This window comes from Pan paniscus, chromosome 18, assembly GCF_029289425.2.
Source record: "Pan paniscus chromosome 18, NHGRI_mPanPan1-v2.0_pri, whole genome shotgun sequence".
NCBI lineage: Eukaryota > Metazoa > Chordata > Mammalia > Primates > Hominidae > Pan > Pan paniscus.
Window position 1 is genome coordinate 32,324,189 of NC_073267.2, and position 25,350 is coordinate 32,349,538.

At 46.9% G+C, this 25,350-nt stretch overlaps 2 protein-coding genes across 6 annotated transcripts in view; both read left to right on the forward strand.

Moving 5' to 3' along the window:
• Positions 1-4,195, forward strand: part of LOC117977830 (eukaryotic translation initiation factor 3 subunit C-like) — a 42,265-nt gene extending 38,070 nt beyond the window's left edge. The window contains exons 21-22 of one of the 4 annotated variants that reach the window (XR_010110241.1): positions 2,824-2,912; positions 3,136-4,195. The gene's annotated coding sequence lies outside the window, so the exon portion shown is untranslated. Of the gene's footprint in view, positions 1-2,823 lie in introns of all 4 variants that reach the window. The other 3 variants (XR_010110237.1, XR_010110242.1, XR_010110240.1) reach the window with 3 other exon arrangements.
• Positions 2,824-24,338, forward strand: LOC100972297 (nuclear pore complex-interacting protein family member B6). 2 transcript variants are annotated; one of them, XM_055099787.2, is made up of 8 exons: positions 2,824-2,912; positions 3,136-3,222; positions 13,666-13,848; positions 17,467-17,566; positions 17,730-17,874; positions 21,998-22,058; positions 22,168-22,203; positions 23,554-24,338. In XM_055099787.2, exons 1-8 carry the CDS (start codon positions 2,856-2,858, stop codon positions 24,271-24,273), a joined length of 1,389 nt encoding a protein of 462 aa, XP_054955762.2. In that variant the 5' UTR covers positions 2,824-2,855; the 3' UTR covers positions 24,274-24,338. The 2 variants fall into 2 exon arrangements, with proteins under 2 accessions (XP_054955762.2, XP_063453595.1); XM_063597525.1 differs by lacking the exons at positions 2,824-2,912; positions 3,136-3,222 and adding exons at positions 6,257-6,395; positions 9,247-9,378.
• Positions 24,339-25,350: the final 1,012 nt, after the last annotated feature.

A 25,350-nucleotide genomic window follows, 5' to 3' on the forward strand; every position in this document is an offset into this window, starting at 1 on the left:
CCTTCTTCTTTTTTTTTTTTTTTTGAAACAGAATCTCATTCTTGTTGCCCAGGCTGCAATGGAGTGGCACGATCTCAGCTCACTGCAACTCCCACCTCCCAGGTTCAAGCAATTCTCCCTGCCTCAGCCTCCCAAGTAGCTGGGATTACGGGTGCACACCACCACTCCTGGCTAATTTTTGTATTTTTAGTAGAGATGGGGTTTCGCCATGTTGGCCAGGCTGGTCTCGAACTCCTGACCTCAGGTGATCTGCCCGCCTCGGCCTCCCAAGGTGCTGGGATTACAGGTGTGAGCCACAGTACCCAGCCGCAGCATGCACCTTCTTAAGGACAGTTCCTTTCTGGATCCTTCCTAAGGTTCTGATTTCTAATCCTTCCTAACCCAGCTCACTGCCCCCCACCACCACCCTCCATCCCCCCATTCTGCCTCAGTTTCTCCTTTCCTGATTCCCACAATTTCCAGCAATCAGTCTTGGCCTCAGATTCCTGTCCTTCAGGTTCCAGTGTTCCTTGGGTCCTCTCTCTCCCGTGATCCTCTCTGATTAGGGGTGGGAGGGTGTGAGTTGGAATTAAACGCAGCCTTTATTGGAGTCCTAGGGCTGGATTCTGCATTGTGCTCCATTGTGTCATTGCACCTTCTCATTTCCGCTCTTTCTGCCTTGCTTCATCCTCTTCATACTCTAAGCTCAGCCAGCGCATGTTGACCCCACTGGTGGAGCGCCGCTCCTTCCCACCTGCTGCTTCTCCATCTCCATCTCCACCTCTCTATCTTCTGCTCCTGGCCATTCCTGGCACGGGGACCCGAGCTCTGAGCTCTTGCCTTTTTCTGGGGCACCGTCTTCTCCTTCTCGTCACCCCGGACAGTGCCCCTGGGCTCCTCGGCTGCTGCGGGCCTGGGCCGCCCGGGTCAGCGCGACCCTGCTGACAGCGCAGTTCACGCCCCGGGGCGGCCGCGGCAGGTGCAGTGCGAGGGGCGCCACCTGTAGGCTGGTGTGGGCACTGCCTAGAGGTTGCTGTGGCGCCGTCTGGAGGTTGCCGTGGCGCTCATTGGCGCCCAGTGCCCCGCCCGGGGCTTCATGGCTGTGTCGCTGTTGCCCCCTCCCAGGGCCGCAGGGCCCAGGTTCCACTTGGCGGCGTCTTCTCGCGAGTCGCTTTCGCTGCTCCGAGAAGTCGGCGGTGCAGCAACTGACGCCGCTGCTGCTCTGGTCGCCGCAGGTCGCCATATTCCTCGCGGGGGCCGGCCGGGCTCTCGGCTCAGGCCGCCCACCCTGCTCCGGCCGCCGCCGCCTCTCCTTTCCCGCAGCCAGAGGAGGCGAGGGAGCGACCTCCAGGCACTGGGCGCCCGCCGCTTCCCCAGCAGCCGGCGGGGCGGGGAAGAAAGACGCCAGGAAGCGGAAGCTCTCGCCGGCCCGAGGGTCGCCCGGGGCCGTGCCCCATGGTTCCTGCCCGCGAGCAGCTGCTGGGACCCCCCTTGCCAAGTTGCTCCCCGAAAAGCTCTAAGGTTCTCAGGCCTGCGGGGAGTGACAGTTTCCCCCTGACTGTAACGTAAGGCTACAAACTCGAAGCCAGAAATTTTCTGCATATTCTTAAATAGGATGTTTCAGTCAAAGCCTTGATAATATAACCAATCTTTCTGATTGTAACCTGCTTATAAAGAGAACATATGTACATGAAAATAAGAATATTTATGAATAGTTTCCAAACTTTAGAAGGATCAAATAGGGAGGAAAAACAAACGCTTCCACCCACCTTTGTTCACAAAAGTGTGCTTTACCAAATCGGTATAAATGCTAGATAACTTCTGAGAAAAACCTTTCTTCAATCTAGAAAACAAAACAAGGGCCGGGCGCGGCGGCTCAAGCCTGTAATCCCAGCACTTTGGGAGGCCCAGGCAGGGGGTGATCACCTGAAATCGAGAGTTGGAGACCAGCCTGGCCAACATGGTGAAACCCCAGTCACTGCTACAAATACAAAAACTAGCTGGGCGTGGTGGCGGGCGCCTGTAATCCCAGCTACTCGGGAGGGTGAGGCAGGAGAATCGCTTGAACTGAGCGGAGATCCTGCCACTGCACTCCCGCCTGGGTGACAGAGTGAGACTCCATCTCAAAATAAAAATAAAAATAAAGAATGAATCAACAATGTTTTAAATACGAGCTATAAAAACATTATCTTAATAGATTTTTTTGTTTTGCTTGATCTCGCTTAGCAGTTTTTTGAACCATTTTTTCCTTATTAGAAACCACTAGAAATTGGTTTTTAGTTCATTGATTTTTGTTTATTTTTATTTTTATTTCTGAGACACAGTCTCAGTCTGTCGCCCAGGCTGGAGTGCAGTGGCACAATTTTGGCTCACTGCAACCTCTGCCTCCCAGGTTCAAGCGATTCTCATGCCTCAGCCTCCCGAGTAGCTGGGATTGTGTGCCAAATCATTCACCCCTCACCACAACTGAATGAGCTAAGGATTCTCATTATATATAGTTTATGGAGAGGGAAGTGCAGACATAAAGAGGTGAATTATCTTACCCAGATCACACAGCTGATAAGTGGTGGAGGCAGAATAGAATCTAAACAGTGTGGCTCCGGAGCCCACATGCATTGATTCGACAAGTGTTTATTGAGCACCTGCCACGGACAAGGCCTTGTGTGATTAAATAGGGTTATAATTAATAATATAAAAATGAGAAATCACTAATGCTTTTTAGACTTAACATTTTCTTTTTTTGTAGGTTTCAGGCACAGAACTGTATATCCAATAATAGTGAAATGGATCCCACTAATTATGACAGAAATGATGATACATTTAAATGACTTGGATGTTTTATAGGTATGATCTCGTGAAACCTTGAGAGCAAGTGAATGACGAATGAAACTATTGTTCCTGTTTCACACAGAAGAAAACTGAGGTTAAAAGGGGTAAAGTAATTTTGCATGGCATGAAGTAGAAATTCAAAGTACAGGAATTTGAACTTGGTTCTGTCCTTTTCTGAAGCCCTTGACCACTATAGACTGAAACATCAGCTTGTTTTTCCACTCATTCAATACTTTTTTTAAAAATTATCTAATAGGTTGGCAATCATCATGAGCCCCTGTTCTCATTCTGCAAATGGTGAAGCTCTCTATTGTCCTGACCCCACAGTTCCTGTCCCATGAGCAGGGCCAGCTCACCAAGGAGCTGCAGCAGCACGTAAAGTCAGTGACATGCCCATGCGAGTACCTGAGGAAGGTGAGTGAGTGCAGACAGATGGGGCCTGGTGCCCTTGAGCAGTTCCTGGGTCTCAGCTGCCACACATCTCATAGTGGGTGATGCTGGGGGAAGCTTACGCAGTCACAGTACTGGCTTCTTCCTCTTTTTCTTTCCATACAAGTGGCTTAGGGATGGGGTAGAGTAGTTGACTTATTTGGATGAAAACCACTATCTTCTGTCAGAAACTCAAAAGGAATCATTGCTGGCATGGTAACCTAAAGAAAAACAACCAGACAAGGGCCCAACGACACTTAAAAAGGTTATTTATTATCTTGCCAAGTTTAGGCTGGGCATGGTGACTCATGCCTGTAATCCCAGCATTTTGGGAGGCTGAGGCTGGTGGATCACCTGAGGCCAGGACTTCAAGACCAGCCTGACCAATATGGCAAAACCTCGTCCCTACTAAAAATACAAAAATTAGCCGGGCATGATGGTGTGAGCCTGTAGTCCCAGCTACTCAGGAGGCTGAGACAGGAGAATTGCTTAGATTCAGGAGGTGGAGGTTTTAGTGGGCCGAGATCACGCCATTGCACTCCAGACTGTGCGAAAGAGTGAGACTCTGTCAAAAAAAAAAAAAAAAAAAATTATCCTGCAAAATTTGAAAAGGAAATTCAAATCAACAGCTTCTAAACTACTTTTTAACATGACTCATAATAAGAAATACATTCTATAGTACATATATATGTTCTATAATTTTGAATAAAAGAATTAACCACATCACATTTATTTTACAACTTGTAATACATATTTTTTATTCTCCTTCATTTGTTTTGAATGCTCTGTGCAGTCTACAAAAAGTCCAATAGTAATAATTAAATTAGTCATTAAGTTGAACATTATCTTGTCTTTTAAAATGATAATCTCAAAAATGATCTTTTATTTTTGAGATTTATATAGATACACACACACACACACACACACACACACACACACACACACACACACACACATATATAGAGAGAGAGACAGAGTTTCACTCTGTCGCCCAGGCTGGAGTGCAGTGGCACAATCTTGGCTCACTGCAACCTCCGTCTCCCAGGTTCAAGCAATTCCTCTGCCTCAGCCTCTGAGTAGCTGGGACTACAGGTGTGCACCATCATGCCCAGCTAATTTTTGTATTCTTAGTAGAGATGGGGTTTCACCATATTGGCCAGGCTCGTGTCAACTCCTGACCTCGTAATCCGCCCACCGTGGCCTCCCAAAGTGCTGGGACTATAGGTGTGAGCCACTGCACCCGGTCCAAGATAAAATTATTTTAACAATATACTATGAAGAGAAAAACACTGGCTATGAAAGAATATGCATAGTTTTACCCTGTTTAAAAATAAAGATTGAAAGAATACATATGCAAATAAGTTTACTTTTATTTTTGGTAATACTTTACTGGATTGTCTGAATATTGACAATCAGTATGCATCATGAAGCTACATGGCTAACATTGAGTACTCACTGTGTGTGCCAGGCCCTGGGTTCAATGCTCTACATGCACTTATATTTCATTTAATTCTCTCTGCAACCTGAGATGGTATAGCCACCTCATTTTACAGAGTTGAAACTGAGGCTCAGAGACTGAAAGTTAAGCCTGAGGTTACAGTCAATAAGAGGCAGAGCTGGAACTGAAACCTACATGTGTCTGACCACCAGTTCATGTTCTGACGGCAGGCTAGTCTGCATCACAGAGTGTGGGGTAGATGGTGCATCCTGCTAGGATGGGCTAGGTATCACTGTAGGTAAGAAACAGCCCCAAACGATGGAAATGTACACCACTGAAGGCTCTTTTCCTGCCCATGCTGCACATCCTCCATGGCTCTCCTGTGCCCTGTGCCCCACATGCCCTCATCCTGCCACGAGAATAAAGGAGCAGCCTCCATATGGGAGCTGTCAGCTGCTCTAAGAGATGAAGGAGAGGGTGGCCAGTCTCAGTGGCTCCCAATTCTTTTGCCTCGAGGTGACACGCTTCACTTCCACTCACATCTCTTGGGTCAAAGCAAATCCCATGGGTACATCCACTTTCAAGTGGCCCAGGAGAGAACCTGAAATACTCGGTGGGCTCCATTAAGGCCATCATATGGTGTCAGCCTGCATGGGAGACTGTGGAGGGGCAGAGGAGGAGAGTGGGGAACTGATGGGAAATGACAGGAGGACTAAGTCACTGCAGATTTGCTTTATCAGCCAGGTGGAGTTTGTCCCAGAGCTGCACAAAATCATCACCAGCATGATGAAACGGAGTAGACTTCAGAAAAAGCAGTTTGGTCAGATGTAATCAGCAGTGAACTCAGAATCAACTGAGTGACATTGAGTCAGTAAATCTCTGACTGCCTCAGTTACCCCATATGATAGTTTTGAGGATGGGAACATTGAGAGAGTTGGTTTGGAAGGATATCAAGAGTAAAAATTCCAACATTTTAGTTCCTTTAAGTTAAATCCAGGCACTCTTTTTCCTGCAAGTCTCCTGTTCCTTTCAGATTGCACAGGTGAGAGTGCTCAGATTAGGGCTGGAGGTTGTAAACTATTGCTCCCACACTGACAGTGCCCCAGTGTCGTGCATGTGTTCTGTGCATTTTCCTGTGCTAAACACTATCCCAAAACATCGTGGGGCCTGATTCTTCCTCTTTGTTCCAATGGCCCTGGGTGACTCAAGTGCCCATTCAATGACCAGGACACAGAGGTCTTAGAGAGATGCTCCATGAGGCCCCAGGTGCGAACCTGTACCCTGCCGGAGCATGAGGCAAGGGACAGGGCATCGTCTGTGGGGATAGTGGGGGTAGTGGGGGTAGTGGTCAGCCAGGCTTGGTGACTCTACTTGCTCACCAGATGATCCTACACCTGCCACCTCCGATGGATCCACTGCGTCTGTGCCTGCCTGTACTGCTGATGCTCCAGTGGATAACTCAGCATCCCAGCCTAGGCCCAATGCCACTGAAGATGGACCTGCCCCCTGGGGACCCAGGAGTCCTACCACTCAGCTGTCCCCAGGAGTGCCCAGACCCTCATTGTTATCCAGGACGTAGGAGCCCTACCCCTGGCCTTCCCTCATCAGCCGTAAATGATGATTTACTGCTGTTACCATCATCACTGCCTTCAGTGACCAAGGGCCTTCCAAGGTGCCAGCTCTGGAACGAAGGATGTCCTTGGGAGGTGATGACACTCAGGTACACGGGTGCTCAACAGATTGCTTCCTCCTATCCTCAGACGGTCTTTGCATGCTTGCAGCCATTGGCACTCCCATTGTATGGAAGGAAACCAGCCCAGGGTCACACAGCTGGTCAGCAGCAACATAGCTGGTCTCAAATCTAAGGTGCCTGGCCATGCCTCCATGAGGGACCGCCTGCAAGGGAGGTTGATCCTGGCTTTGGGGAGCCTTTCCTGGGCTGCACCAATAACCTCCATTGTTCGAGACCCCAAACTCTGCTCACATCTTCCTCTCCCTGTCTCTGCTTGGGCTATGATCACGGTGACTCTAGCAGTCCTTCATGGACATTATACTACACTCTGCCATTCACTGTTGCTCTAATCTGACTTCAACCCCCACTTACTTGGTCTCTCCTTTTAAAACCAACACAACCGAAATCAAGGGCTTTTTTTTTTTTTTTTTTTTTTTTGAGACAGAATCTCATTCCATTCTGTCACCCAGGCTGGAGTGCAATGGTACGATCTCGGCTCACTGCAACCTCCGCCTCCCGGGTCCAAGGGATTGTCCTGCCTCAGCCTCCTGAGTAGCTGGGATTACAGGCGTGTGCCACCATGCCTGGGTAATTTTTGTATTTTTAGTAGAGACAGGGTTTAGTAGAGACCATGGTGAAACCCCGTCTCTATAAAACAAATCTCTACTAACCCCATCTCTACAGAAAACAGCTGGGCGTGGTAGTGCACACCTGTAATTCCAGCTACTTGGGAGGCTGAGGCATGAGAATCATTTGCATCTTGGAGGCAGAGTTTGCAGTGAGCTGACATCGCACCACTGCACTCCAGCTGGGATGACAGAGCAAGACCCTGTCTCAAAAATAAGAAAAAGGAACAAACAACAGCAACGACAACAAAAAAACCTCTGTGTCAATCACAGCCTTCAAGCTAGGGGAGAGGCGGCCGAATTCTGCCCTCTGCTAACTGACTATAGCTTTGTGGAAATGGGTGAGTGGCATGCCCTTTTGAGCCTCAGGGCCCCATCTGTAAAATGGGCATAACCGTCATGCTCGTCTTTAAGAACAGCCTTGGGGGTAAATGAGTGGAGCTCATGGAAAGATCTCAGCCCACAACCTTCCACAGAACAGGCGCTTCTCACAAAGTAAGTAGCAGGAGTGCAGAGGCTGCAGGCATGAATCCAGCCAGACTGCCTGGGTTCAAGTCCCAGCTCCCACGTCTTGGTAACTATGTGGCCTCAGACAAGTTACTTAACATTTCTTTTTTTTTTTTTTTTTTTCAGAAGGAGTTTTGCTCTGTCACCCAGGTTGGAGTGCAGTGGTGTGATCTCGGCTCATTGCAACCTCTGCCTCCCGGGTTCAAGCAATTCTCTTGCCTCAGCTTCCTGAGTAGCTGGAATTACAGGCACCTGCCACCACACACAGCTAATTTTTGTATTTTTAGTAGAGACGGGGTTTCACCATGTTGGCCAGGATGATCTCGAACTCCTAACCTCGTGATCCGCCTGCCTCAGCCTCCCAAAGTGCTGGGATTACAGGCGTGAGCCACCATGCCCAGCCAAATCTAGGGCCAGAACATGGCTGCAGCATATAAAAAGAATTGAACTCCATACTTTTGTTAACCCTGTTTTTTGTTTGTTTGTAGTTGTTGCTGTTTTTGAGACAGAGTCTCGCTCTGTCGCCTAGGCTGGAGTGCAGTGGTGCAATCTCGGCTCACTGCAGACTCTGCCTCCCGGGTTCAAACTATTCTCCTGCCTCAGCCTCCCAAGTAGGTGGGACTACAGGTGCCCACCACCACACCTGGCTAATTTTTGTGTTTTATTAGAGACAGGGTTTCACCATATTGGCCAGGCTGGTCTGGAACTCCTGACCTTGTGATCCGCCCACCTCGGCCTCCCAAAGTGCTGGGATTACACGCGTGAGCCACCACACCCAGCCCCTGTTTTGTTTTTGTTTTGCTTGCTTCTTAGGGTTGTTTTTCTATTTATGGTAAAGGCATTGGCTTTCCATTTGTAGCATCAATAGAATATTTCCTGTTTACAATAACCTTATGTCATAGTAAATGGTAAAGGGATTTAAAGCAGTGGTTTTCAGCTGCCAGAGGCCTGAGAGAGTTTGGGCATACTCTGTGTGATCGGGCAGAAGGCCTGTGGGAAGTTTAGCAGAGGACAGGGCCAGGAAAGGCGATGGACAGTGGGGGTCTGTCCTGGTCACCAGGCCCCTGGGTCCTGCCCACCTGCTTGGAGCTCCCCACCCATCACACATGATGCTGCCAAGCCCTCTGGGTATTGTGGGCAAATACCTTAGGAGAGAAGCTGATGAACTTTGTTTCTTGAAATGCACAGATTCCTTGGACATCCCTGAGAGGTCAATCATGAAAGTCAACTTGGTTTTCTCCCCCTCATTTGGGTTCAGAATTTAAAGTCCACACACACAGGCAGTAAGATGATATAGATACGGACATCATCACTCGGTTTCGGATGTTAAAATGTCTAGGTGGGTTAGGGGTGATTTGCGATCACACAACCTTGTGGCACAAAGAGGAATTCCCAGGCCAGAGGGAGACATTTTATTGCCATGTTATGATCTTATCATTGAGTTGAAAGGCAATCTTGTTTCATTTTGGATTCTTTCTTATGTTTATGTCTTATAAGGGCACTTTGAATTTCCAAGCAAATAATAATTTTGAATTAGCTTTTAATCATTGACTTCTAGCACAGTTATAGGATCAGAAACATGCTGTGTGATTTGATTGCTCTCAAATATATTGAGATTTGCTGGAACAAAATAAGTCAGGTTAATTTTTGTAAATGTACCATGCATGCTTAAAATGAATGTATCTACATTTGTTCCTGAGATACAGGTTGATGGACGGATGGCTACATGGATGTGATGGAGATGGTTTACTATCGGGACCTTCCGCATCCTGCTGATGTTTTGTTGCTTAGGATATGAATGGCTGAGCGGAGGCTGTAAAACCTGGCACCCTGCTTGGGTATGAGGTTCTTCCTGCCATCCTGCCATCATTTGTTTTTTATGTTTTGTCACCAAAAGTGACCTTGAGGAACCCTGGGAGCTCAGGAAGGAAGGAGCGCCCAGAAGCAGGGACAGGGAGCTGGTTGGGGAGGACCAGAAATCAGGTTTGTGAAGGTTCCAGAGAGGACCTGTCCTTGCGAGGAGTGTGGGAGACTGAGATGGGGGAGGGGTCATTGGAATGATGCGGGCGCTACTTGGCGTTGTCCATTGTGAGGCACCACCGGGGTCATCAGGGATTGGTGGAGAGGGAGTATAAAGCCCCAGGGTTGCCAAGGGAGGGCCCAGACCGAAGAAGGTTTGGTGGATAGCAGAACCTTTTTGTCTCCCTCTAATTGCTCCTAAGCCTCACGCTCCCTTGCCCCGCGTGTCCTGTTGCTTCCCTGATCTTCTCCGTGACCTGTAGCTAAACCTTCCACCAGCGCTTGAGAACTTAATTTGAACCGGATCCTTTCCCAGACCCCTTTCTTCTCCTCCTCCTCCTCCACCTCCTCCAGGTGCCCAACAGCCCCCTTCTCCTCCTTTCCCTTCCCTTACTTCCCCCCTTCCCCTCCCCTTCCCCTCCCCCTCCCCTCCCCCTCCCCAACACAGATCCGGCCCCGGTCCCCGTCCCCTTCCCTCCCCCCTGCCCTAAGCCACCTCCACCTCTGTCCTGGCCGCCTCAGGGCGCCCTGAAAGGACCAGGACATGCGGCTGCGGTGGTGGCTCCTCTTTTGGCTCCTGCTGGGATTTATCAGCCATCATCCCACCCCTGTGAGTAGACGCTGGACCCGCGGGGTTTCTTCCTTTTTACTGGGCTGTGTCACGCGGCATGAAGTTACACAGCTCAGGCCTGTAATCCCAGCACTTTAGGGGGCCGAGGTGTGGGCAGATCACTCGAGTCCAGGAGTTGAAGAGTAGCCAGGGCATCATAGCGAAACCCCATCTCTACAAAAAATTCCAAAAAAGATTAGTTGGGCCTGGTGGTGCGTACCTGTTATCCCTGTTACTGGAGAGGCTGAGGTGGGAGGATCGCTTGGGCCCAGGAGCTGGACGTTGCAGTGAGCCGAGATGGCCCCGCTGCACTCTTGTCTCTAACAAACAAGATGGACCAAAACAAAGTGAAATGTCATTTGATTTGTGTCATCTGGTTTGATGACTTTTTTTTTTTTTTTTTTTTAGACAGAGTCTCACTCTGTCGCCCAGGCTGGAGTGCAGTGGCAAGATCTCGGCTCACTGCAACCTCCGCTTCCGGGGTTCAAGCAATTGTCCTGCCTCAGCCTCCTGAGTAGCTCAGATTACAACGCCTGGCTAATTTTTGTATTTTTAGTAGACCACCACGCCTGGCTAATTTTTGTATTTTTAGTAGAGACGGGGTTTCACCATGTTCGCCAGGATGGTCTCCATCTCTTGACCTCGTGATCTGCCTGCCTCGGCCTCCCAGTGCTGGGATTACAGGCGTGAACCACCGCGCCTGGCCAAAATATGTAACCTTAAGTGTAAGTTTACTAACTTTGGAAAGTACATACACCAGCATAAACCAACCCCCTTTCAAGATCTACATTATTTTATTTATTCATTTATTTTTTTGAGACAGTTCCTCCCTTGTTGCCCAGGCTGGAGTGCAATGGGGCAATATCAGCTCACCGCAACCTCTGCTTCCCAGGTTCGAGCGATTCTCCTGCCTCAGCCTCCCGAGTGGCTGGGATTACAGACGTGTGCCGCCACTCCCAGCTAATTTTGTATTTTTAGTAGAGATAGGGTTTCTCCATGTTGGTCAGGCTGGTTTTGAACTCCCGACCTCAGGTGATCCGCCCGCCTCAGCCTCCCAAAGCGTTGGGATTACAGGCGTGAACCACCGTGCCCAGCCAAGATCTACACTATTATGTCACCCCAGAAAGTGAACTCTCACTCTTCCCAGCCAGTCTCTTTCTTATCATAGGTTAGCTTGCTTATTCTGGAATTTCGCATCTACAGATGCATGCCATGCCATAGGTACTCTTTTGTGTCTGCTTTGTTCTGCTCAACACCATGTTTCTGAAATCATTACCATTGTTGTATGGTTCTCTAACTCCATCATTTCCATTTCAGACTCAGCATATGCGCAGTTCAACCTGATGAAGGGCTATCTCTGTTTAATTCACCATCTTGAAAGAAACATTTAAAATTGAGATGTTTTCAAGAATATATAGTTAAATCCTGAGGAATCGATGTAGAAATGTTATCACAAGCTGTCTGAACTTACTCAGGGGAAGTCTTCATCTTCACTCACATAAGAGTCTAATGGAATTAATATCAACAATCTTAGAGAAATCCCACACTATTCATGCCATTTTCATGATCTCCACCTTGGTAAATTTTTTTTGAGACAGTCTCGCTCTGTCACCCAGGCTGAAGTGCAGTGGTGTGATCTCGGCTCACTGCAACCTCTGCCTCCCAGGTTCAAGTGATTCTTCTGCCTCAGCCTCCCAAGTAGCTGGAACTCTAGGCGCGTGCCACCATGCCCTGCTAATTTTTTGTAATTTTAGTAGAGATGGGTTTCACCGTGTTAGCTAGGATGGTCTCAATCTCCTGATCTCGTGGTCCACCCACCTCGGCTTCCCAAAGTGCTGGGATTGCAGGCGTGAGCCACCACGCCCGGCCCACCTTGTTAATTTTTAAGCACTAAAATTTGATACTTATTTGTGAATGAAGTAATCTCTTCATTGTATTTTTTTTTTTTTACTTATGCTGAGCTTTAAATGACAAAGATTCATATAATCCAAGAGAGAAGTATTATTTAGAGGGATTCTTTTACCATGTGATATATAACAAATGCATCCAATGTTATACATCAATTTAAAAAACAAGTAAATAACTTTAAAGAAAAGATAACTACTGGCCAGGTGCAGTGGCTCACACCTGTATTCCCAGCACTTTGGGAGGCCGAGGCAGGTGGATCATGAGGTCAGGAGTTGGAGACCAGCCTGGCCAAGATGGTGAAACCCTGTTTGTACTAAAAATACAAAAATTAGCCGAGTGCGGTGGCAGGCGCCTGTAATCCCAGTTACTCAGTAGCTGAGGCAGGAGAATCGCTTGAACCCGGGAGGCGGAGGTTGCAGTGAGCTGAGATCATGCCACTGCAATCTAGCCTGGGTGACAGAGCAAGACTTTGTCTCCAAACAAAAAGAAAAGATAATTACTTTATACTTAGCTTGTCTTAGCCATGAGTGACGGGCTGCATGTGGCCCAGGACAGTTTTGAATGCAGTTCAACACAAATTTGTAAACTTTCTTAAAACATTAGGAGATTTTGGCCAGGTACAGTGGCTCATGCCTGTAATCCCAGCACTTTGGGAGGCTGAGGCGGGCAGATTACCTGAGGTCAGGAGTTCGAGACCACCCTGGCCAACATGGCAAAACCCCATCTCCACAAAAAATACAAAAATTTGCTGAGTGCATTGTCAGGCACCTGTACTCCCAGCTACTCAGGAGGCTGAGGCAGGAGAATCACTTGAACCTGAGAGGCAGAGGTTGCAGTGAGCCGAGAGCACGCCACTGCACTCCAGCCTGGGTGACAGAGTGAGACCCCATCTCAAAAACAAAACACCAAAACAAAAACAAAAACAAAAACAAATGGCTGGGCACGGTGGCTCACACCTGTAATCCCAGCACTTTGGGAGGCCGAGGCAGGCAGATCGCCTGTCAGGAGTTCAAGGCCAGACTGGCCAACATGGTGAAACCTCATCTCTACTAAAAATACAAAAATTAGTCGGGCATGGTGGCAGAGACCTGTAATCTCAGCTACTCGGGAGGCTGAGGGAGGAGAATGGCTTGAGCCCAGGAGCTGGAGGTTGCAGTGAGCCGAGATTGCACCACTGCACTCCAGCCTGGGCGACTGAGTGGAGCGGAACTCTGTCTCCAAAAAAAAAAAAAAAAGAATTTTTTGTTTAGATCATCAGCTATTGTTAGTGTTAGTGTATGTTATGTGTGGCTCAAGACAACTTTGCTTCTTTTAATATAGGCAGGGAAGTCAAAAGATTGGATATCCCTGCTTTATACCAAGAAAGACAGCACCCCACATTTGCGATGCCTAAAAACACTACCAGCCATCTGAAAAACATGAGACTTGTAACTTCTGTTCTTTTTTGTAGCAGTGGAATCCCACGGTGATATCTGAGGGATGTGGTTACCTTTTGGAGGAGGTTGACGGTTTCTAAGGATGATTCTTTCTGAGTGAAATATTGTCGGTGTCGTTGACCTTTTCATTATTTCAATTATTATTATTCCAGGTTATCAACACTCTGGCTGTCTATCGTCATCGTGAGACTGACTTTTGTGGAGGAGTTCGAGACCACCCTGGCCAACATGGCAAAACCCCATCTCCACAAAAATTGGATAATTTGATAATTATCGTTATTGGGTTTCTGAGACCTTACACATTTACCATTCTCTTCTGCACAAATTACCTTTGTGTGAGTATACTAACTTTCTGTAGAGGTATACTTGTAATCACAAATAAGAATAAATTATATAAAACAATTCACATTTCTGGACTTCATTATGAATATGTGGTTTTACCCAAACAATCAGGGAAATGATTTATTAGCATAAGAATTATGAAAATGTCTGCCATTTACATTATGAAAATTAAATAGGTCGGTGTTTGTTTAATAGAATGTCAACAGAGCTTTTGGTCAAAAATAAGTTTTTTTAACCTTTGTGCTATTTATCACAAATGGAGTATGAGGTTTCGTCACTTAAATAGGAAATTCTTTCTAAACTCTTCTGCTTTATAGTTCTATCGTATGGGTGGAAGGAAAGCTTCCAATCTCCTCTCTGAAGATTCACTGCAGAAATGAGCTGACAACAGACAGCTTAACAGGAAAAGAAAAACCTAGAACAGGCATAAACATGGGAACCAGCTGAAAAATGAGACTGCTAGAAGGGCCGGATGGTTGATGCTTAAAGAGCACCCTCTTCTGAGGGGAGAGGGAGATAGATGGAGATGTAGGCCATTTAGAGGGGCAGCAAATGATTTTTAGGGGAAATGAAAGAGGCCAAGGAACAAACAATTGGCCTGAGACAAAGTTCCTCTGAGGTCATAGGGACGAGGTGACAAACTGCCGGAAGGTGAAGGGCAGAACAGCACTGCGTCTCATGATGCAGAGAAAGCCCCAGAGAATCTCTTAGAACTGCCCTCCAAGAGAATCGATGAAAAGTGTGTCTGGGCAGGGTAATTTTGAATGACATCATTCAAAGTGCATGTTCCCACTTGCAACCGGAGAGAGATCAGTATGTCAAAAGTCTGTACTTGGTAAGAATTTGGCTGCTAAGTTGTGCCATAATTTGTCTTTTGAGCCTTTTTTCCTTTGGGTAAGTTGAGCTCTACATTTTGTCTTGCCATTCATGACAGTAAAAATGTGGTTGTCTGGGGGCTGAACCTCCTTCTGAACAATGATCCAAGATAAAAGTACTAATACCACAATGCTTTTTTATATTCAAGGGAAGAGGAAGTATGTTTCAGTTTCACCACCTAGATAATTACACGTCATTTGGCACTGCCTTTCAAGATATGTAGAAAACAGAAAATATATGAGTTATGAAGATATCTAGGCACATTTAACATTCTCTATGCCACTTAGTCCTGAACAGAGAATTTTCGGTATAAATTGGAGGAAGCTTTTTTTTTTTTTTTTTTTTGTCTTTTCTCACCCCCGAGACGAGTCTCCCTCTGTTGCCCAGGCTGGAGTATAATGGTGTGATCTCGGCTCACTGCAACCTCCACCTCCTGGCTTCAAGCGATTCCCCTGCCTCAGCCTCTCAAGTAGCTGGGATTACAGGTGCCCACCACCATGCCCAGCTAATTTTTGTATTTTTAGTAGAGTCGGGGTTTTACCATGTTGGCCAGGCTAGTCTCAAAACCCGACCTCAAATGATCCACCCGCCTCAGCCTCCCAAAGTGCTGGGATTACAAGCGTGAGCCACCACGTGAGCCAGGGGAAGTTGTTAAATTTACCACTTTTTAACAATTCCATTTAGGAAAGTTCAGTTGAGCTGTTGGACTTGGACAACTTCGCACCTCTCATCTTTGTCCTTGTCATCTAGTCATCTATACCATTACCTCCTAAGCAGGGACATCATGGGTGCCATGAAGCATTCATGCATGATGGCATTTCTTTGCTTGTCATTTCTTCATGTGTTTAACATTTCTCCTAGCTCCAAACTGGGCCAGCTACCTTTCCTATGAAATCTAGCAGTAGTTGTGGGATTGACGTGGTTGCTCTTTTCATCTTTTTAGATTACCCATTGCTTCTCTCAAAATCCTAGTACATGACTTTTTTTTTTTATCCTATGTGCAGAAATCAGGAAAAAGCAAATTCTACAAAGAATTTGAAAGATACTATTTCAGGCCAGGTGTGGTGGCTCATGCCTGTAATCCCAGCACTTTGGGAGGCTGAGGCAGATGGATCACTTGAGGTCAGGAGTTCAAGACCAGATGGGCCAACATGGTGAAACCCCATCTCTACTGAAAAGACAAAAATTAGGCAGGCATGGTAGCAGGCACCTGTAATCCCAGCTACTTGGGAGGCCAAGGCACAAGAATCGCTTGAATCTGGGAGGTGGAGGTTGCCGTGAGCCAAGGTAGCGCCACTGCACTTCAGCATGGTTGAGAGTGACACTCCATCTCAAGAAAAAAGTCATTTCAATGACTACCTCAGGAGATTCATAGGTATCTGACCCACATCTGAGATGGGATTTGCATTGCATTTTCGCTATGATGAGAACAAATATTTAATATCTTAGAAGATTAAAAGCATACTGTGATAATATGGAAATCTTGGTGGAAATTCAGTCATTAGTGAGAATGTTTTGCGTTAAGTTCAAACCAGCCTCAATGAAGCTGATGTGAGGGAAGGGAAAGTGAACTCTGAGTAGAGCAGGGACAGAAGGAAGATGCTCCAGTGCAGATCAGGAAGGAGCAGGGGGTGAAATGTTACAAATTCTAGAACTCAGAGAGCTGAAGGTAATTACTTCCTTTTCAAGTTGTGAAACATGTTAACCTGTGGTAAAATACTTATAAGATGATAGTAACCATCTAACCATGTTGAAGTGTACAGTTCAGTTGTGTGAAGTATATTCATGTCATTTTTTTTTTTTTTTTTTTTTGAGACGGAGTCTCACTCTGTCACCAGGCTGGAGTGCAGTGGTGGGATCTTGGCTCACTGCAACCTCTGCCTCCTGGGTTCAAGCAGTTCTCCTGCCTCAGCCTCCCGAGTAGCTGGGACTACAGGCGTGCATCACCATGCTCAGCTAATTTTTGTATTTTTAGTAGAGATGGAGTTTCACCATGTTGCCCAGGATGTTCTCCATCTCTTGACCTTGTGATTCACCCGCCTCGGCCTCCCAAAGTGCTGGGATTACAGGCGTGAGCTACCGCACCTGGCCTAATTTTTTTTTTTTTTGAGACAGAGTTTCAATTTTGTTGCCCAGGTTGGAGTGCAATGGCACAATCTCAGCTCACCACAACCTTTTCCTGCTGGGTTCACGTGATTCTCCTGCCTCAGCCTCCTGACTAGCTGGGATTACAGGCATGCACCACCATGCCTGGCTAATTTTGTATTTTTAGCAGAGACAGCATTTCTCCATGTTGGTGAGGCTGGTCTCAAACTCCCGACCTCAGGTGATCCGCCTGCCTCGGCCTCCCAAAGTGCTGGGATTACAGGAGTGAGCCACCGTGCCAGCCTCATGTCATTCTTGTGTGTGTGTGTGTGTGTGTGTGTGTGTGTGACAGAGTCTCATTCTGTCGCTCAGGCTGGAGTGCAGTGGTGTGATCTCGGCTCACTGCAACCTCCGCCTCCCAGCTTCAAACGGTTCTCTGCCTCAGCCTCCCGAGTAGCTCGGATTACAGGCGCCCGCTGCCATGCCCAGCTAATTTTTGTATTTTTAGTAGAGACGGGGTTTCACCATCTTGGCCAGGCTGGTCTTGAACTCCTGACCCCGTGATCCACCTGCCTTGGCCTCCCAAAGTACTGGGATTATACGCATGAGCCACCGTGCCCAGCCGTCATTCTTATATTATTATTTCCTAGGTGTATTTCCTGAAGACTATCTTCTGGTCTCGAAATGGACATGATGGATCCACGGATGTACAGCAGAGAGCCTGGAGGTCCAAACGACGTAGACAGGAAGGTATGGCTCTCTTGGAGTCCCCATAGTGTGGAAATGAGTTTGCCCTGGAAAGGGAAAGAACAGCTTCTTTTCCTCAGGTTTCTCACCTTCTCTTCTCCTCACTCTCACCAAGGGCTGAGGTCCATTTGTATGCACACAAAGAAAAGAGTTTCTTCCTTTCCAGGAAATAAAATTGGCCTGAAAGACGTCATTACTCCATGGAGACATGTGGAAAGAAAATTTAGAGCGAAAATCCATAAGAGGAAGGTGACAACGAAAATCAACCATCATGACAAAATCAATGGAAAGAGGAAGACCGCCAGAAAACAGTAAGATGTGCCTTGACACAAATACTGTTGTATGAACCATGTGCCAATCAAAGTAGACAACTGTAAAGTCCTTGAGAATATTTTCTACAATATTTGTGGCAAATTCAGTGGGTTCAAAATTGAGTTTGTCCTTTCTGCTTCATTAGTTTAAGCTGTATAATTCCTTTCCCTTCCTACATTCTTGTTTGTCATTTTTTCGGGGGAAGAGGAGTTGCTAGTACTGGCATTGGTTTTCCTTTCTCTGTCTTTTTTTTTTTTTTTTTTTTTTTTCCTGAGATGGAGCTTTGCTGTTGTTGCCCAGGCTGTAGTGCAATGGCACAATCTCAGCTCACTGCCTTTTGGGTTCAAGCAATTCTCCTGCCTCAGCCTCCCAAGTAGCTGGGATTACAGGTGCCCACCACCACGCCCAGCTAATTTTTGTATTTTTACTAGAGATGGGGTTTCACCATGTTGTCCAGGCTGGTCTCGAACTTCTGACCTCAGGTAATCCACCTGCCTCAGCCTCCCAAAGTGCTGGGATTAGAGGCGTGAGCCACCACAGCCAGCCTTTTTTTTTTTTTTTTTTAATTTTGAGATAGAGTCTCGCTCTGTCGCCCAGGCTGGAGTGCTATGGTGCAATCTTGGCTCACTGCAACCTCTGCTCCCAGTTTGAAGCAATTCTGCCTCAGCTTCCCGAGTAGCTTGGATTACAGGTGCGTGCCAGCACATTTGGCCAATTTTTTTTTTTTTTTTTTTTTTTTTGAGACAGAGTCTCACTCTGTCACCCAGGCTAGAGTGCAGTGGCATGATCTTGGCTCACTGCAACCTCCACCTCCCAGGTTCAAGCGATTATTATCCCTCAGCCTCTTGAGTAGCTGGGACTACAGGCATATGCCACCATGCCCGGATAATTTTTGTATTTTTAGTAGAGGCGGGGTTTCACCATATTGGCCAAGCTGGTCTAGAACTCCTGACATCATGATCCGCACACCTCGGCCTCCCAATGTGCTGGGATTACAGGCGTGAGCCACCGTGCCCGGCCAGATTTTTGTATTTTTAGTAGAGACAGGGGTTCACCATGTTGGCCAGGCTAGTCTTGAACTCCTGACCTCAGGTGATCTGCCAACCTCAGGTGATCTGCCTACCTCAGCCTCCCAGTGTGAGCCACCGCACCCAGCCTGGATTGTTGAATTCAATCCTTGGGTCACCTCCAGATTCATTTTCACAGTCTTTCATGTTTTGGTCATATTACATTGTATTTTGCTGCCATATGACTGATCTTTTTCTGTTAAATGTGAGATACTTGTTAAAAAAATATTTAGCAATGAATTGAGGCCTAGTAGCATGTTATCTTGCTGCAGAAGAGATGGGAGTCTACTTCTGGGGGATGGTCAGGGGTCCTCCATACAGGCTGCAATTGAGGTCGTCGGTGCAGGCTCAGTCCCTACAAAGGCCAGGGTATTTTCTGTCCACCTTTATTCTGATGCATGACTCTTCTGGGTCTCAACCAGAGCCAGTGGACTTCAGTATGGGTCGCTTTCATTGGCAGACCCTCAATCCACTTGTTTTCCATCTAATCCCATGCATGTGTGCAAAAGCTGCTGTGCTTCTTTGCATCTCAGTAGTTCCTTCTGGAATTCAGCAATGAAACTCAGGGAAATGGGTTCCAAATGCGAGGCTGACTTTCGTCCTGGGTTTCCTTCTTCTCCATCTTCACCTCATGTCTGTTTACTGCCATGTTAGCAATTTGATGTATTCAATCATGAGTTTTATATTCTGTTTGGTGTCCCCCATTGTTCTCATCGGAGATCAGAAGCTTCAGATGCACTTATGTCAACTCAAGAGTAGAATGCTTCCTTAGCTTCCCTCCAGAGTCAGGTTTTGTGTTTCTAGTTCCCAAGTGCACAGCAGGAGTAGTGATGTCCTCACTGGCTTCTCATTTGCATTAAACTGTGAGCTTCTTTAGCGTGGGGACAGGACCCTGCTCCCATTGCATTCTCAGCACCTCACCACACACTCCTTGTTGGAGGCCACTCCAGACAGCATGTGCTGAAGGATGCCCTGTGGTCAGAAACAAGTTCATGAACTTTCTCTTTGAAGTGTTTTTGTCCCTGTTTCCTAGCGTTCTGGGAATTTTACACATCCTTCCTATAAAACCAAGTATCAGGTGAGATCCTTAGGATCAGGACCATGAATCAAGTGGTGTGAGGGCAACACAGCAAACTTACCCTTTTTAGGCCATTTCCTTTTTCTGCCCTCAATCTCTGTGAACTGAACCTTGTTAAAGTCAGTCAACACCAGGGTGGATGGTTTGCCATTGTCACCTATTTTCAGGACATAACACCCGACTTAGGAGCCATTCCGATCATTTCTAATTCAATAGATGCGCCCAGCATTCAGATTGCCTTTTCTCTCAACCAGGATCTTTAAAGTCGATGACAAGAGTTCCAGTCCTGAATCATGGCAAAGTGCAGTAGTGAACTGCGGGGTTAATGACACCATATTCTGGAACGATCTCTCTATGGCTGATGGTCTCAGTTCCGGCATCAGCCTCTGACTGAGAATCAGGGCTCACACAGGAGGAGTCAGATGAGGAGCAATCCTCTGCTTCCGATGGAGTTAGTTGTGATGAATTGGTGAGGTCTGGTTTTTCACACTGAACTAAAATGAGCTTTCGCTGTGTCAAGCACAAGACTGACCCCAGAGACACACATAGTGCACCTCATAGAAGCTTTTAATAGTCTTTATATTTACTAAAGAATAGGACTAACTATGGAAGTATGAAGATGAGCTGGAAATGACAGGTGACTTGCCAGCAGGCCAGAGTGTGACTTTTTTTTGTCCCTCAATGGGAGGTGTCCATTCTCCCTTTGGTTGTGAGAATCAGTTGGTTCATTTGTGGGAAGGTTGCAGGGGGGATCTTTGAATCACAGCCTTCAGATGCCAGAAGGGCAGAGGGAATCCCACACGGGCTGGTGGATCATGTGTGTGCATTTCTCTCCCTTCTAATCTGAGGAAACTAAGCATGAAAGAATGTGAGCATGCAGAAAAGGAGAGGCAGGTATCAGAGGCAGAGGAAAATGGGAAATTGGATATGAAAGAAATACACACCTACAAGTGAGTTCAGAAACTGAACCCCACCCTCTTGGGAAACGCCCATTGGAGTGTTGTTTTTAACCTTTGTACAGTGTTTAGACCCAGTAAATGCAGAAATAGAAACAAATGGTCAGAAGACATATCGAGAGAGAGAGAGAGAGAGAGAGAGAGAGAGAGTTCACAAAACAGAAAACAAAGTACCTTAATATTTACCAGTGACCAAAAGATGTGAAGCAGCAAAATGTCTCCTGACCCCATTGCCAGCTAGACTGTGTGGAAACTCGGTTCATACCAGCCATTCTAGGGGTGGGGTGAGTTGTTGTCATCCTTAGGAAAGTGTGTTGTTGTAGGATCAACCACATCCTTCAAAAGGACTATGCCTGTTTATAAGCCCAGCTGTTTCTGCCCTGTGAAACACGGTAAGGATATTAATACAAAGAGAATACAGCTTTATGATAAAAGATGCTCAATGAAGGATGAATTAGGGATATACTGAGAATGGGGAAGGAAACTATCATCTCAGAAGTCAGCAGGCAGTAAGCAAGAGGAGGAATCAATATAGCAACAGTTTGGATCAGACCGTACAGTTTTTTTGTTTTTGTTTTTGTTTTTCTGAGATGGAGTCTCGCTGTGTCACCCAGGCTGGAGTGCAATGACGTGATCTTGGCTCACTGCAACCTCCGCCTCCCAGGTTCAAGTGATTCCCCTGCCTCAGCCTCCCGAGTAGCTGGGATTACAGGTGCCTGCCACCACGCCCGGCTAATCTTTTGTATTTTTAGTAGAGACGGGGTTTCACCGTATTAGCCAGGATGGTCTCAATCTCCTGACCTCGTGATCCATCTGCCTCGCCCTCCCAGAGTGCTGGGACTACACGCATCAGCCACCGCGACCGGCTCAGACTGTACTCTTATAGCCATCTGAAATACGTTTTCTAGGTAGAGATAGATTGTGTAAGGGTACAGTTGTGAGGATAACAGAAACATGGCAGATTATTTAAAATCATCCTGAAAGTGGTGCTTTATCTGATGAAAGTGATTGTAATCCATAGGAAAATGTTTCAACGTGCGCAAGAGTTGCGGCGGCGGGCAGAGGACTACCACAAATGCAAAGTAAGGAGCTTCCTCCCCGCAGTTGCAGGATAGTTCAGTGCTGATGCAGATGATGCCACGGCTCTTAGACTCTCTCAACATTCAATTTCTCATGTGTTGGCTTTTTCAGATCCCCCCTTCTGCAAGAAAGCCTCTTTGCAACCGGGTAAGTTTGTTTGTTTTCCTTGCTTTTGAACATAGTCTGCCAGGTCAGGACCTGGATACATTTTTCTCCCTACAGCTCTGTGCTCAAGCCCTGCAGAGGGAGATGGCAGAGAGAAAGGCTGCCTACAAGCATCACAGTCCCATCCCTGTTGGTAACCGTGTTGTGCAAAAACACCTTCATCCCCACCCAGTGGGGCCCCTGATCTAATATTCAAAGTGTCAGAGGTTCCATATTTGTAATAGCAAATGGGCCCTGACTGTAAATTAGTGAAGAGTGAATGTAACTTATTACCCACAGGGACAATTCCAAATGAAGGCCTTAAATGATGCTCAGCTAAGCTGGTTCTTGTGTGGCCTCTGTACCTTCAAAAGCTGCCGAGTCCTATGATTACACGTGATGGGACTTGTACACTTGAAGTGAAACACAGTTTTAAAACTTGCATTGTTTAGAATTCCCACCTCATTTTTCCATGGACAAAAGTATTCTTTATGTCCTAGTGCACTTACAATTTGGTATTACCTGGGAGTGAAAAGAAATATTACAGCCATGCCTAACTGACTTCTTGAGGTAAGATTGTTCTGTCAGAAAACCCTCTCCCAGTTCCCCTGCAGCTCTTCAGGAATCTACATCTCTCCAGAGCTCTTTGTTCTCATGGGTGGCACCTCCAGAGTGAAGAAGATCCTTTGTCAAGAAGGGAAACAGAGGGGAAATGAGAGGGTCCTGCAGGCAGAGCTGGAATCAACTTCCACTCTGCCTCTTGCAAGCTGTGTGACCCTGGGCACAATTTCTCCTTCCTCTGGAAACCTCTGTTTTCTTAGATTTGGAGCAGGGTGGTCACACTGACCTTGCAGAGTTCTGAGAATCAGAGACAGAACATAAAAGGCCTGGAAAACATTCTCCAAAAAGAAGCTGCAACATGTGTGGACAATGGGCTTTTCATGCCTCTCTTACTGTCTGTTGACCTGGTGCAAGAAACGTGCTCTGGTGATGGCTGTGAGGGAGGAATGAAGATAGACATAGACACTCCTGTGTCTCAAACATGCTTCTTTATTACTCTGTTATGACTCTGTCTTCCCTGGGGCAGGACCCCAGCCTGCCTACATTTGCAGACAGACACAGTGGCATGTGGAGACAACAGTGTGCCCCAATGACTTTTCTTTACCCCCCAGCTGTCGGCAGTACTCAGTGGAAGGGTGATATTATGACACTGATACTGCTATTTTGAAACCTGGAGGATGGAAAGGTGCAAAAATCTATCACCAGCAACAGAAGGTGCAGACCGTGTTGGTGGCGGTAATTTTGTCCATCAAATGAATATGTGTGAAAACATTCCCTTCTTCGGCCCTACAGGTCAGAATGGTGGCAGCGGAGCATCGTCATTCTTCAGGATTGCCCTACTGGCCCTACCTCACAGCTGAAACTTTAAAAAACAGGATGGGCCACCAGCCACCTCCTCCAACTCAACAACGTTCTATAACGGATAACTCCCTGAGCCTCAAGACACCTCCCGAATGTCTCCTTCATCCCCTTCCACCCTCAGTGGATGATAATATCAAGGAGTGTCCTCTTGCTCCTCTTCCACCCTCTCCTCTTCCACCCTCAGTGGATGATAATCTGAAGGAGTGTCTCCTTGCTCCTCTTCCACCCTCTCCTCTTCCACCCTCAGTGGATGATAATCTGAAGGAGTGTCTCCTTGCTCCTCTTCCACCCTCTCCTCTTCCACCCTCAGTGGATGATAATCTGAAGGAGTGTCTCCTTATCCCTCTTCCACCCTCAGTGGATGATAATCTCATGACTCCTCCCTTAGCTACTCAGGAGGCCGAGGCGGAAAAACCACCCAAACCCAAGAGGTGGAGGGTGGATGAGGTGGAACAATCACCGAAACCCAAGAGGCGGAGGGCGGATGAGGTGGAACAATCGCCCAAGCCCAAGAGGCAGAGGGAGGCCGAGGCACAATTACCCAAACCCAAGAGGCGGAGGTTGAGTAAGCTGAGAACATGCCATTGCACTCAAGCCTGGGCAATAAGAATAAATCCGTGGGTCGAAAAAAAGAAAAAAATCAAAAAATAAAACAAAACCCACACTCCAAAAACAAACTAACAAAGAATAAATAAATAATATAAAAATAAAATAAATACTGCAGTCCTTATGTTATTGCTTTGTTTCAATATCTGGTATGATTGCCTGAGGGACCTGAGGTTTTTAATTAATTGTAGGGTTTTTTTTTTAATCTTTAGAAGTGGTTGGTTATGTAAAATATTATTATTATTATTATTTTTTTTTGAGACTGGGTTTTGCTCTGTCACCCAGGCAGGAGTGCGGTGGCTCGATCACAGCTCACTGCAGCCTCAACCTCCTGGGCTTCAAGCAATCCTCCTGCCTCAGCCTCCCAAGTAGCTGGGATCACAGATGTGTGCCACCACGCCTGGCCAATGTTAAAAAATCCTTTAACTTTTTTGCAGAGATGCACTCCTGGACTCAAGCGATCCTCCTACTGGTCCCGACCACCAGCCTCTTTCTGATAAACATTTACACTGTTTATTATCTGATGCCATTTCTATCTTCTTCCTTGTCATCCAGACATCAAAGAATTAGGTTTCTTCAGGGTTTTCTTTTTCAAGTCCTCATTGTTAAAGATCACTCACATTAGGGCCAGACACCACGACTCATGCCTGTAATCCCAGCACTTTGGGAGGCCAAGGCGGGCAGAGCACTTGAGGTGGGGAGTTTGAGACCAGCCCGGGCAACTTGGTGAAACCCCACCTCTACTGAAAAACATACAAAAATTAGCTGGGCGTGATGGTGCATGCCTGTAGTCCCAGCCACTTGGGAGGCTGAGGCATGAGAATCGCTTGAACCCAGGAGGCAGAGGTTGTAGTGAGCCAAGATCACATCAGCACACTCTAGCCTGGGTGACAGAGCGAGACTCTGACTCAAAAAATAAATAAAATAAATATCACTTACATTAGATATACCCAAGGGGTGTTCTATAGAGAGTTGGAAGCAGTGGTTATTGCAACAGGGGCACGGAAGTCATCTGGCTATGCCAGGATGCCCAGGGGATACTCGGGGTGGGTGGCATAGTGGTGCTGGGGACTCACCGCACAGGACGCTCTGATTGACGCACTGCCAGGAGTAGCACTCTGT